At 33.7% G+C, this 15,169-nt stretch overlaps 1 protein-coding gene across 4 annotated transcripts in view; it reads left to right on the top strand.

Annotated features, from left to right (window-relative positions):
* The window catches only part of LOC149798232 (glutathione S-transferase C-terminal domain-containing protein-like), a 57,644-nt gene that overhangs the window by 5,896 nt on the left and 36,579 nt on the right, over nt 1-15,169 (top strand). For 3 of the 4 annotated variants that reach the window (XM_089963343.1, XM_089963345.1, XM_089963344.1), the window contains exons 3-8: nt 2,079-2,114; nt 2,845-2,915; nt 6,238-6,775; nt 11,799-12,034; nt 12,702-12,768; nt 12,996-13,092. In XM_089963343.1, the coding sequence (XP_089819469.1) occupies nt 2,079-2,114; nt 2,845-2,915; nt 6,238-6,775; nt 11,799-12,034; nt 12,702-12,768; nt 12,996-13,092 (1,045 nt within the window). The remainder of the gene's footprint in view (nt 1-2,078; nt 2,115-2,844; nt 2,916-6,237; nt 6,776-11,798; nt 12,035-12,701; nt 12,769-12,995; nt 13,093-15,169) is intronic. The other variant, XM_089963346.1, reaches the window with a different exon arrangement.

Genomic DNA, 15,169 nt, shown 5'->3' with positions numbered 1-15,169 from the left:
AATATATAGATGAACTGTTCATATTGTTTTGCACTTTAAGTTAATTTTGCAAACACTATTTGGTTTTCAGACTTTGACATTTTCATCTGTAGTTGGGGCAAACAAATTTTTACAACAATTCATATAGTTTTTATATTTTTTTCACATGACCAATGTTTCCAAATGTTTAACATTCATGTACCCCTTTCGGGACATTGGACTTATCAGCGTACCCCTTTTTCCAATGCTTTCATGTTTTTTAAGTGAATTTTAGTGATTTATTTTTCGCAGCGGTATGAGTACCACATTTTGGCAAACAGTGATCTTGACAAATGATTATCCATAAAAGTTCTGTCCACAAGCGAGTTGATTGTAAAACATTTGTTGCAAGAAGAACAGCATTAAAAGGGAGATAATTCTTGCCAGAAGATGGCATTAAATCTCCTGAATCCATGGCACACATGTTCAGTTAAAAGCCTCTATTCCTGGTTTATTTTAAGCTAACAGCATAATATGCATGTGATACAGACATACCACAACAAATTATTTTAACTGATGGAAATCAATGTTCAGGAAAATAGTTAAGTTTAATTTCATAAGTAAAAAATATTTAATGCAGAAATGTTCGGTATACTAGAACATTTTGATCCGCATAGGGTCCATGTAAATTTTCTTCATTCTGGACAAAGCTCAACATCATAAAGATTGCAAATGCATACAGCATGATTTATAATGCAAAATAAAATTTGGATTTATCTATCCATTCCAATTACACTGAATAGATCCATTTCACAGTGCATCCTTGGCTTTATCTCTTGTATTAGTAACAAATCAAGAATGATGCTATGTGCATAAAGCCACTAAGTGATATCAATATAATGCTAAGATCAAAGCAAAATATTATGTGTTGCAGCCTTATATTTTAGTGTATTAAACTTGAAATGATTATTCATTTAGTTCATTGGGTCAGATTTTGTATTTTATTCTTTCTTTTTCTTGTTTTAATAATTGTATTAGTTGACAGAAAATATGCTTTATGTTAAGTGTTTCCTCCTCCACCCCCAGGGGAAAGTTACTGTCTCATGAAGTGTTCATTTTTTATGTTCTGAGTTAAGTTTCATTTCAGTTAAGGGTATGCACTTAGTATGTACACTATATATTTAACTACATTTATTAATATACATATTGTTACATTGTACTACAGTCAGTGAAGGGAAAGAGTCCATACCTGGGTTGATATTGCCAGTCCCAAAGACAGTCACTAAGGCAATCCTTTTTTCTTTTCTGTGCTGTAAAGAACCAAATCACACAATAATAGTGCTAACTCAGCTATTTGGCTGTAATAGAACACCATTGTCCCTGGTATATATATATATATATATATATATATATATATATATATATATATATATATATATATATATATATGAGGCATACATCCTAAGCCTTGCTTTTAATCAGCAAGATGATGTGGTAACTTTCCATACTAGTTATTGGCAATTGCGAAGCTCATATTTTGTTCATATCCTTACTTTAGTGCCATTAAATTTTAGATAGTTACCAATGTGCAAAAAAAGTTATTGTTGGTGGTAGTTTTACTCTGTTTAAATTCATATGTTTGGCTTGGCAAACCAAGGTGAAATCTGGTCTCATTTATTCCAAGAATATGAATTATCTATCCAGTTGTAAACCATGAATTGCTGTCTGCAGTGAGAAATGTTCAAATACATTTTTTGACAAGGGATCAGTTGTGTTGTTTCCCTATAGCAGTATTCATTTCTCCATTTGCTTACATGTTAGTTTAAGATCCTTAGGAGAACATAGTACTTCTAAAATGTGGATGCTAATATTTAACCACAGAGAAAACTTTTTGTATGTCGGTTAATATTAGTGTAAATACAGTTGTAGCAAACACTTGTTCACCTACTAAACCACTAAACTTGTATGCTGACAAAAATTTTGTGACTGAGAATTGTTTGGAGTAGTTTCTTTGCTTTAGACCTGGCACACAGAACATTATGACAAGTTTGTAAAGTTGAAAAGGAAAACCAAATGTATGCAATGTAAAATAAAGACAAAAATTTTGCTTTCTTTTTCAGGGATTTCGTGGTGGTAGCCTAAAGGCTTGTGCAGAGGTATTGCAATCAACATCCACGTATTCTTTGACAGTTTTTATACCTTAACTCATTAGAATTTAAGACAAAAATATATCTCCATTTTGATATATAATTTCATGTTGTGTACCTGCTATTGACTGCTTTCTTTTGTGAAGAGTAAGTTATCAAGTATTAACCACAGGTTATTGTTTCGAATAGAGAAGTGGAAAGTTCACACAGTTGTGAATTTTGAATTCTAACAGCTCATTTCCCATTTATGTATGTTTCTGTGTTAGGTGTAAAATTGGCCATAGACGTAAAATAAAAATTGTTTGGATTAGCTCCCTTTGTCAGTATGTTGCGTGTTTAAATTTTTTGTGAGCTTAACCTTTTCAGAAAATTAGCTGAGTTTTAGAAAGTATTTTAAATGATAACAACTATGAGGTAAATTATTAAAGTATTTATTTAATAGATTGGTAGTTTTAAAGTTATTTACTGCAAATATGCCATAGTTACTGAATTATGAGTATGAATAAGGTTACAAGCTTATGATTTGTAGTGTTTAGATTGCTGAAAATTTCATATTAGAACATTTAGCTTTTTGAAACTATGGTTTTCATGATAAAAAATTCACAATAACAATGTGAAGAAAGGACCTTTCATTAGCCTAATTATCAGCTGTCAGATTTTCATTGTTTTGAGGTTTTTCCAATGTGAAAAGGAGAGAGAACACCTTTAATGTAGACTTAATTTATTCTTTCTGTTCCAGATGTCTGGATGGACCAAGCTTTGTGAAGTGGATTTACCACGAAGCATTTCACAGCTAATTCAAGATATCAGGTATGTACAGGATCTAACAGCATCACTGCCGTATATACTCGCTTATAAGAGGAGTCCAGCTGCAAACTGCACTGATTAATCTTAACAAACTGCATGGAGCTAAATCTGATTGGACATGATGCAGTGACAGATCTAGGTCATTGATGATGCTAACGATGTAGGACATTTCATTGTACTTAAATTTCCTGCAACTACTCATATTTGATATTGGCATAATCTGTCAATTAACCTTGCTAATTAACAGATGCGGCATTGTTCCACAACTTCAAAACTAGTGCAACAAACACTGTAAATTCTTTACAATCCTGCATTTTTATTGTCATTTTATTCTTGCAGTTTTCTCAGTCATTTTATCCCAAACACATACTGCCAGTGAAGCTGGTAACTTTTAGCCTGTGTATACTTGTCACATGTTGGACCATGCATGATTAAATGGTGAATATTGATGAAATTAGATTTATCCAAGATATCTACTGAGGTATGAATGCTAATCTCCTGACCCAGTAATTGAACTATTACCCAGAATCTGTACTATATATATTACATCAGCCTCATCACCATGTACTTTGTGAATGCCATGCATCAGCTCATGGTTCCTTTCAAACAGTATATGTGGAGCCTAGGCCTGAAATACGAGAAGAAAAGATAACAATTAAATTTTATTATAGTCCTTCTTGATTTTCTTTATATGGGTGGGTGGGGACCAGATCAAATTAAACTTCACTAAACTTTGACTTCACTGGAACTATTGTTGTTTTTGTTGTTGTAGGGGGATTAACGCCATTTTTCAGCACACGATAGGCTATGCATGGCGGCCAGTATTAATGGTGGAGGAAGAACCCGGGAAAACCCCAGGAAGAACCACAGATCCACAAGAAGCTACTGGCAATCTTTCTCACATACCCACATTGGCCGAATCCTAGACTTGAACCCATGCAGACAGAGGTGAGTTGGCAGTGATCCGTATTGGAGAGTGCTTTAGACCACTTGGCCGCTCGGGGCCCCTCACTGGAACTACCTGAAATAATATAAGTTCATACACATGTTCATCCACCTTGTTTTTTTCTTCTTCATGCTGTGATAAGTCATGAACTTGTTTATACTGTGGAGGCAGGTGCATATTCCATTTATTTCTTAATAGAAAATGCCAAAAATAAGCTCATATATGCTTAACATTAAAAAAAATCTAAATCTGTACATGTGTCTAATGTGTGGGAATGTGGAATCTTCATTGTCAAATTTGCAGATTTCAATAAGAAATCATATATTTTAGATTACTGTCTTCATCAAAAACATATTCTCAATAAATTAAACAATATGCAGTATGATGAAATATCATTCATTGAAAGTGTTGGTAAATGCCTGTTTGTGTAAGAAAAAAATATCACTTAAAGAAGTGTTAAGTAAAATTTGTGTTTAAATTTATCTTTTGATTCATTCAATGTACAGTTTTGCTTTCCCTTGTTATAACACAGTAGCTGTGGTACATAAATATTCAGCTTTGCTTTCCCTTGTTATAATATGGTAGCTGTAGTACATAAATATACAGCTTTGCTTTCTCTTATAATTTAGTAGCTGTGTTACATAAATGTACTACTTTGGTTTCCCTTGTTATAATGGGTTAGTTTTGGTTCATAAATGCCAACTGCTTTATATACTGAACAACAGTATAGCAAGATAATCAGAACATTTGATGAATGGATGTATGTGTTTGATGGTGGTGGGGATGCTAATCATATGTAAATAGTAACTGCTGACTGTATTATGTTCCAAACCACAGTATAGTAAGAACAATCTAAAGTCAATGCATGTACTCTGTATGTATGTCTGTCAAGGAAAGAAAGAAAATACCAGTTAAATGTTTATTGAAAAATGCTGACTGTATTGTGTTCCAAAGTGCATTATAGTGAAAACGACCTAAACGTCAATGAATGCATATACAGTATGTGTTTTGTGATGTTTTGTGGAATAAACTTTGTAACAGTCATGCATATTGTACTAATATTTTGTTGATGGAAATTAACCCTGTTTCTTCACTTCATGGTATTTGTGTATTTACTTTTGTGAAATAATAATGTTTTGAAAAAGTTACAGAGATATAATGCTGAGGTTGTTTTATTTTAGCCCATATTGTCATACATATGATAGACCAATTCAAATAGAATGGTTTAATTTTGTTAATGGAATCCATAATGATACCATGTTATATCTGAATTGCATTAAATGAATACAGAGCTTTGATACTGAGAGGGAAGCAACCAAATTTTTCCTAATGCACAATTTTGTGACTAATGCATTTCAGCTTGATTTATATATTGTGGCATGAATATTTCTGTAGGACAAACAAAATTATAATTTTCATGTATCAGTGAAAGTCACTAGATCACCACCACTCCATTAGTATGAACTAAACTTTGAGTCTCTTGCACATCTTGTACCCTCATTTATGCAGTGGTTGCTGCTTTTAGGTCCAGTTTATTAGAGGAAATGTGCATTTTGAATATAACATTAAACAAATTTGTAGTTAAAGAAAAGCAAATTCATACCATACACAGGCTTCAAAAATCACACTTTCTGGAAAAGATGCAATGTTATTTTGATCATTTTCATTTTTTTAAGTCTGTGCAGATATTGGTGATCAACCAAAAAACTCAGCTCTTTTTAAAATTAAATGTATAAGTATGTTGTTGAGGCACAGAAATATTTATTTATAAAACAATTAAAGAGAGCAAGACCTGACACATGACCTGGGCTCAAAAATAACTGATTCCACTGGCAGCACCTAGTGGGAACAAACTGACTGGGAAACATGTGGCAAATCAAGTATTTACAGTGTTTCTTTCAGTAGCTTTGAAATTGCCATGAATGGAACAATGTTGCCTCACTCATTGGCAAGGCTGTGAAATTTAAGTATGCAACATCCTACATCATAAGTATTGATATATGTATGTGAATATTGAAATCGAAATTGAAATTACTTGGCAGTTTTTAAGCTTTCAATTCAGATAGTTCTCTTGTGTAATAATTTGATTAACTTTAGTGGTGTACTGATTCATTGATATGGTCAGTAATTGTTTTTTTTAGGATCTGATCAGCAGTTGATTTCATAAACTTAATTATACAATTGAATTAATTTATTTTTACATAGTTCAACTTGTAAACTCAATTGTAGAATTTTGACCAGTGCTGAGCATTATTTCACTTGTAACAGTTTGGTTAGTAATAATGTTTCAGAATAGGACATTATGTAAATTGTAATAACAAGCATATAGATCTGTGGTGAGAGATCATACTTGCTAAAGTTTCCTTTTTTTTAATTTAGGTCATCCTGTGATCTCAATTCCGAAACAAATTTTGAGATTGCAGCTGATGTGATGAAGCTTGAATGGTATTTTGAGAAGCCCCCTCTGCTACACAACAATGATAAATGGAAAAGAGAACTAATCAAGCAAATTCAGAAAGAAACTGTTGCTATGGCAACAAATGCTGATGATGTTGATGCTTTGGTTAAAAACATTTTTCAAGATAGGGAAATTGTAGAACCACATGATAGTGTTGTATACAGAGTTAAAAAGACAGGAGATAGGAGTAGTAGGGAAAGGAAGGAACATGTGCAGAAGAATAAAAATACTATTGCTGATGCAGTAAGTAATAAAAAGACAAGTTCTATTCAAAATAGAGATCTTTCTCAGCTGTCCTCAACAGATGACACAGCATCGGAAATTACAGATGTTGACAGTTTGATTTCAGTTGTGAGCAGTATGACATTACATAACATTGAATTTGTGCACCTTTATTCAGAGGGAATCCAGATAACAATAGCTGATCTCATTCTCTTTGTATACATGTATTACCTCATGGTAGGTATAAGATGTAGTTTTTATTGGTCCATTTACTGTCTGTACTTGTTTACAAGTTGAGTCCAATTGCAGTTTACACAGACCCACAATGAGCTGGCAGACTAGGTCTATGCAGTGTGTTAAGAGTCTATGCAGTGTGTTAAGAGTCTATGCAGTGTGTTAAGAGTAATAAGTGGAACAGACACATTATGCAATGGAAGATCCAGGTCTGTGTTGTTTGTAGTTGGAGGCAACTTAAAAGTAGGTATATATGGACTTTCACATTCATGTTGTAGTTATAATGTTGGACTATATAAAACGCCTTTCCAACATGGAGAATCTTGTTCATCAGATTTCAAATTCAGGGTTTGCTGTGACCTATAAAACCTTATAATCAATTTAGTCAGAAACAAAGTTAGTATCAATTCATTTTTATGTTGCCACATTTTAAAGCCAAATTTCTTTTCAGGAATTGCTATTAGAAAATTTATTGGTTTTCTCCAATCTTTAAGTATATAGTCCTCATGCTCCTCAATTCCAATGTCAGCAACAGCACAAACATCTAATTTAAAAAAAAAATCCAGAATTCAAATGTTTTTGCTTCTTACAGTTTGGAGCACCTGATAAACTGGCTTTTCTCTTCCCCATGGTACACTGATGAAAGTTTGACAAAAAGTTTAAATCTTTTTAGTGAAATCTCTATATTTATCTGAGATCATGTTGGAATCAGAATTTTGGATGAAGCTACTTGCTCTTGTCTAAATGGGATGAAGTGATGGAAAAATCAGTTAAGTTAAAGATAACATTTTGTGTGGCAAAAAAGTTCAACTGGTGCTTTTATGGCGTTGCAAATTAAATAGTATGAAACTACACAAAATACTTGTCTTCATTTATGAAAATCTTGAAAACTTTGTATCTTGAATCCTCTAAACTGCATCATAAAATTTTTTAACATCATTAGATAGTAAATTCAAAAATACATACTGTGAATCACTTTAAATTTGATGGTATCAGAATTGGTGGTTTGGCTACAAAATGCATATTTGTTGGTATTTAATATATAAGATTATACCCTTCTTCATTGTTTAACATTTCTGAGCAAACAGTCTGAATCCATACAGCAGTAAGTGGATAGTTTAGATTATTCATTGCAAATACTCAGCATAAATACACAGACCTGAATGAAACAAGATGCAGACAGAATTTAAAATTAAAACAAGCCTAACCTCACTGCTATAATTAGTGTGAACAGACTGATCTAATGATAGAATCCCTCACCCATTTGGTTGGGTGTCGGGCAAGGGAACAACTGAGCCACCTCCTTAAAACATTATTCGCTTTACACTGAGGGCAAAGTTATAACAATAAATACCATTGCAGTAGATGTCAAACTGTCTTAAGACTTTGTTTAAAAGGATACTGCCAAACTTTTAACTGAGAAATGTACAGTCGCATGCCTCAGGCAGTTATCAACTCATAATACCATATCAAGAAAGAAATGAACGATGCTTTGCCATGACATATGGGGGAGGGGTTAGTTAGGACTAGTAATGCACTTTTAAATAACAGGTTAGTTTACATTTCATTGTGACTGTAAATTGTCGTAAAGCTTGTCCATTAAAACCACAAAATTTTCTACCCCCACAAATTTCAAGTAATTCAGATTAACTTTTCAAGAAATAGGTGACTGATGCTAGCAGGGACGAGTCAGCTCATTCAAATATTTTTATAGATAAAACATTGAATAAATTCATTAGTTTTTTGGTATCATAATTTGAAAAAATACACATTTGGGATTTGCAGTTTAAAAACCATTGATTTCATTCACTTTCTTGAGTTTCACATTTGTATGGTTGGGTGTTAAATAGTATTCTGTGCATGTATGCAGGAACCAGAAACTACTAAGTTTCTTTTTAAAAACTTATTTTACTGCAAGTTTCTACTGTTTTATGTCTATTATGACTAAAAACTCAGCATGATTCAGTTGTTTTGGCAGAATATCAATGGGTTAATTTGGAGAAATTGGTTGGTAGGTGCTGTTATGTTGCAAGGCAAAGTTTACTTTGCATTCATGGCCAATTTAAGCAAAATTCCACAAAGACATCATCTTCACCAAAATTGTTCCCTTGTATGAGCCCTATTGTCTGAAATAAAAGGAAGCCAGTAATATGCCGAATAAAAGATGGTCACCAAATAAGTCACAAAAATCACATTGTTATCACCAAAGTCAGCAAAAGTTGTTATTTTTGATTTTAGTGATGTGAAATTTAAGTACTTAAATTTGTGAAATGCAATAGTTTAATTTGCCATGAGCATGTGCAGTGCTTAAAGAAATGCTTTTTCAAACATTAGCCCATGACATGTATCTTTAAAACATCTACTTGGCCTGACTCAAAAGAAATGCTTTTTCAAACACAAGCCCATAACATGTGTCTTTAAAACGATTACTTGCCCTGACTCAACACAAGCCCATGACATTTGTCTTTAAAACGATTACTTGGCCTGACTCAAATGAAATGCTTTTTCAAACACAGGTCCATGACATGTCTTTAAAACAATTGCTTGGCCTGACTCAAAAGAAATGCTTTTTCAAACACAGGCCCATGACATATGTCTTTAAAACAATTACTTGCCCTGACTCAACATAAATGATCCTGATGGACCATATTTTTGTTATTATTGAGATGGCTGTACTTTTAATAAAAGTTATAAAAATCATTTGGATTGACTAATTTTCTGTGCATTTCCTCTCAAAATAGTGTGATGAAGCAAACAATTGTTTGTGACATTGTCTCCTAAATTTTTTGAAATTCATTTCATTTCTTTAAAAGCAATTTTTTTTCTCCAAGTCCTTATGGAAACCAGTACCCACTATAAAAATAATTTATGTTTTACAGCTTATTTTGAACAGCACCTTGTTCACTCAAATTTTCACTCCATTTAACTAAAAGCAATGTTTTTGACCAGCTCCTATTATCATTTTTGTCCAGTTTTACTGTTAATAGTCTCATTATAGAGTTGATATGCATTTTATGTCCTGCATTGTAAGGCAAGATCATTTAATTTTTGTACGAAGACGGGCCTGGTATATTTTGGAATAAATGTCCAGCCCCCAAAAATCTTTAAAAATGAATAATCTTGCTCAGATTTGTATAAAGAAGAATTAGTAGAAAAAAATTATCTTATCCTTGTTGGAAAGAAAATCTCAGCCTTACCTCTCCCCCACCTGGAAAATTTAAATGATCTGCCACATATACTTCTGATAATTTTCATGAAACTGAACGAATGTCAAACATTCTTAAGTTTCACCAGTGGCCTAAGTGGTTAGAGAATATACCTCAGATGTGGAAGGTTGTGGCTTTGAATCTTGGCTGAGTTGTACCAAAGACTTATAAAAATTGACTAGCAGCTACCACACTAGGCATTCACCTTTAAGAGATCAGTGTTAGGACTGGTCAACCTGGAGTCAGGATAATGTGACTGTGTCGAACATGATGCTACATGTCTGCAGCATGATGCCCAGTGACAGACATCACTATACACTGCCTCAATGCAGACATCGTAGCAACATGACTGAAAAATTGTTAAAGCTATGTTAAAAATCCAAATAACACACACACACACACACTCAGACAATCATATAGGTACCACACAGAATATTTAACCAGTGATGCATTACCAAGTCAGTGTAACCAAATGACAGCTCATTGTTATTCATGAAGGACAATTAAGTGCTAATTTAAGGAACCAGTTTGATATGAGGATCAGAATTAATACTGTTTCCAGTTCATGGGTCAGATGCATTTTATAAAATGTATACTTCAAGACACAATAGTTTATACTTAAAGATACAGTTAACAAATGGTCTTTATAGGATGCAGAGTCCAATAAATGGTGTCCCGCCAGAGGCTGTATATTATTAATTTCCTGCATCTCTTAAGAACTTAAAAATGAAAATAATGCCTTTTGGCATGTTCCAAGTTTCTGTCAGGCAAATTCGATACTACTGTCTTTTTATAAGCCTGGAGGGAAACTAACTAAAAATATGGGAGGGGCCCAGTCTGGTTTTAGATTCTGTTTGTGATATGGTTACAGAAGACATTGCACTTCTAAGCTACACTGAGCGTTGATAATGTGACAGATTATAGATGCAGGACACAGTGTGATACATTTTATTTATGACATTAAAGATTTATTTATGACATTTGGTAAGGATATATGGTAATATAATACATTTTATTTATGATGTTCCATAATTTATTTATGGCATGATTCATACAGGACACAAGTATGTGACACTTATTTATGATGCAACAAGTGAGACAGGACCCAATGATGTGACATGAGTTTTATATGATATGTCATGATTTGTTTATGACCTGATATATGATACATGACACAATGTTTTTTTGTAATGATCCTGTTTATTTATGATGTGTCATGTAATACAAGATACAATGATGTGAAAATTATTTGAGATGTGGTACAGGATGTATTGATGTGACATGGTTTATTGACATGACATGTTATGCAGGTCACAGTGTCCTTGATATGATTTATTTACAATGTGTCCCATTTGCCATTCACTGCCATCACATTAATGCCTATGTAGGCTTGCGTCCCAGACTCGGCCAATGTGAGTATGTGAGAAAGCTTGCCAGTAGCTTCCCAAAAGTTTGTAGTTCTTACTGAGGGTATGTGAGAAAGCTTGCCAGTAGCTTCCCATAAGTTTGTAGTTCTTACTGAGAGTATGTGAGAAAGCTTGCCAGTAGCTTCCCATAAGTTTGTAGTTCTTACTGAGGTTTTCCCCAACCAGTTATACTGGCTGCCATGTCTAGCCTATTGTGTGCTGAAGAATGGTGTTAAACCCACAACAACAACATATAGGACACAATGACCTGACATAATTTATTTACAATTAATTAAGTACAGTCACAATTCTATTTGAATGGTATAAATCACAACATCTCAGTTCTCGTTCTAACTTAATAAATTATGAGCTGAGGTCACATCAAGATCTAAATATTTTAACTTTTTTTCACAGCAGTCAATCCAATTCAATGCCACACTGATGTTAGAAGTTGTGCCTAACATCATCCACTGGTTAGAACATTTGGTTAAGCTACCTCTTTTGTGGCAGACATGTGAGGCCTTGGGTTTTGATGTATTGGGACTTCAAGCTGGACTTAAGGGAGACAACACATTGCAGACTGGTATTGGGTTCACTTCTCCAAGAAACATTCAGGACTTGAAGGAAAATACTGACATTATGGAAATCAGGTTTGAACATACAGTATTGAGTTGTGATGACAATTAAGTTTCCCTAAACAGGTTCAGTATGTATCAGAATTTAGCAGCTAAAATAACATTTTGAAGCAAGTTTCTGTGGTTTTTGTTTTTTTAAAGTGTAACAGTAAAATTTGGGATCAAAAGTTTTCTCAGTATTTACAGTTCTAAGGTTTTCAGTTTACTAGGGAAAAATGACATTAAAGAAGAGAAAATTTCTGGAATCCAGAACAATTTCTTGAGAGGATTTTGGTATACTTTGGTTTTAATTTAGAGGAGTTTCACTTTGTGCGGGGGATGGGGTGAGGTAGATGGGTGTATGCAAGCATGTGTCACTGATATATATTGTCATCTTCTGACATTTATTCATATTTCACTTACACTCTACATTTATTCATATTTCACTTACACTCTACATTTATTCATATTTCACTTACACTCTACATTTATTCATAATTCACTTACAATCTATACATTTATTCCTATTTCACTTACACTCTACATTTATTCATATTTCACTTACACTGTACATTTATTCATAATTCACTTACACTCTATACATTTATTCCTATTTCACTTACACTCTACATTTATTCATGATTCACTTACACTCTACATTTATTTATATTTCACTTAAACTCCACATTTATTCACATTTCAGCCAAAAGTGTAAGAGCAAATACCATCCCAGTAAACCTGAAATTGACAGTGCTCTGCAGATAATTAAGGTGAGATTTAGTTTAAGGCAGATGACTATTCAAACTTGAATGCTCAGAAATTATTCACTTTTAAATAAGTTCAAGATTTGTCCATAGCCCCAGTGAAAAAAGTCAGGTGTCTTCAAACTTGGTTTGTTGCTATTTGCAGCATGGTGATACAGTCCTCTTGATTAGATTTTGTTGTGTTTAAAATAAGATATGTTTCTTATTTAATGGATTTTGTTTCTTCCTTGCAGAAGACGGGAATTGAGCCCCTAGTATCAGAACATCCTTGTGGTTCTAATGTACAGTTAGACTGGGAAGGGATGCCTCGTATTGCACATCCAAGAGATGGTCTGTATTATGTACTTATTTCTTATGATCATTGTGATGTATGCTATAGTGTGAATTCATTTACTGTTTTGTTGGTATAACTTTTTTTACAAACTGACTTTTTGTGTCTGCATTTAAATTCATGGATGGGTAATGTGTCCAACAGTATTAACAGATTAATCATTTTTGTCTTGTCTATGAAACAGTTTTACCCTTTCACTAAACAAGCTTAGTTAATATTGTCAGGATACACCCGTATATAAACTATTTACCATCATTTATATCATATTGATTTTTAACAGTGTTAGGGTATTCCAGCATTTATATCATAATGATTTTTAACAGTGTTAGGGCTACAGGAGGTCAAGAGGTCTAAGGTGCTTCCTTTATAGGTCATTGACATTTTGACATCAAACCTCTGTCTGCACGAGTTCAGCTTTTGACTTGGCCAGTGTGTGTATGTGAGGCAGCTTGTCTGTAGCTTCTCATGGGTGGGTGATTATTCCTAGGTTATTCCCGGCCTATAATGTGCTGTAAATTGGTGTTAAACCCACAAAAGTGAAAGTTTGACTGCTGTAGTCTTATAAAAATCTTTCCAAAGATAAAGGTAGAATGACTATGCCAGGATCTCACTCATAATCAGAATCATCCAGGATATCACTGTTATAACAAGTTTTATTAAAACTAGATGAGAAGTGTGATCTCTAGTGAGGTAACAAGCTCAGCCAATCAGATACAAAATCTGTTGTGAAAAGATAATTTAATATATTAATATATGCATATTTCTCATTGAAATACTTTACCTATCATAATACCTTTGGAGGACTACTTTGCAAATCCAGCCCTTTCCAGGCAAAAACAGTTGGCCCTTCCTACAGGTAACTTTTTTAGAATTGATATTTTAGCATCAACTGCACAAGTATAAATAGCAATGCTTCAGTACTCTACCTGTATCGGTAGCCATGTGCACCCTTTTACAGGTAATTGTCATAGTTGGTAGCTTTGCATGTACACTATCTTGAGTTCATATTTTGTATTATAGATTTAGACCATTGGCAAGACCAAATGTAAGCTTTGTAAAACAATGGAAACAAAGGACTGACAACCACTCTACATGAGTAGCTTGCTCTGGTTGCCAATCTACAAATACAGATCAGACTTGTCTGTTATGGACAGAAAGTGAGTGGACTGTTGTACTGCTGTACTAAAGATGAATGCATAGAAGCACACCTTGAGGGACAAAAAAATGTAATCAGTTTTTATACTACAAAGTTTCAGCATTTGTTGACATGCTAATCAACAAAGACCAACTGGCATTCAACTGTTATCACTGTCGGGTCAAGTGGTTGACTTGGAGAATATTACAGACACATAGCCCTCACCAGTAAGCACTTCAGCCTCAGATACCATCTTACACAGTGCAGAAGGGACTGGTTTTGTAGAGTACTTATCCTGTAACCCACTTCCAGCATAAGCAATTTGCAGGATGCAATGACTCTGTTCCATCACTGTCAAACTCTGCCAACTGAATCTGACCACATGAGGTCAGTCCTGCCATCTATATTGAATTAAGGGCTAGCTTATGTTGGTCACCATCCCATATGCTCTTCTGACACCAGTGCACTAGCACTCTTATAACTCAGTCAACCCATAGTGCCACAATGGACCCAGCTCACATCATGGCAATTTGTGCCGCAGTATCTACATAATTTGTACATTTTGGGGGGGAAACAGTCCTGAAGATCCATTCATTGTGTACCTAACCATTTACTTTTATCTGTATTTTAGTTAATGTTTCTCTAAGAGTATGGGTTAAATATTCGGATCATTATCAATAAAGGTAAACATGTTTATTTGGGTCTGGGTATAGGATATTGGAATTTCCCTATGAAAAACCAGTTGTGCCTGATGTTTCCCATCTTTATTTTAATTACTATATCCTGGCTCTACTTTTATGTCTTAGTTTATTATATAATCTTATTTACTTGAAAAATTATTCATTCTTGCAATAACTTTGGAAGCAGAATCATTTGTATTGTGTTCTGTTTTCATTTTGGGTGGAATTATATATTCAAATTATTGTTTTCTGAAATTACAA

Source organism: Sinohyriopsis cumingii, chromosome 6 (assembly GCF_028554795.1).
Source record: "Sinohyriopsis cumingii isolate HCF-2022 chromosome 6, ASM2855479v2, whole genome shotgun sequence".
Lineage (NCBI taxonomy): Eukaryota > Metazoa > Mollusca > Bivalvia > Unionida > Unionidae > Sinohyriopsis > Sinohyriopsis cumingii.
Note: the sequence above shows the minus strand (reverse complement) of the source record. Positions and strands in the feature narration are given on the sequence as shown.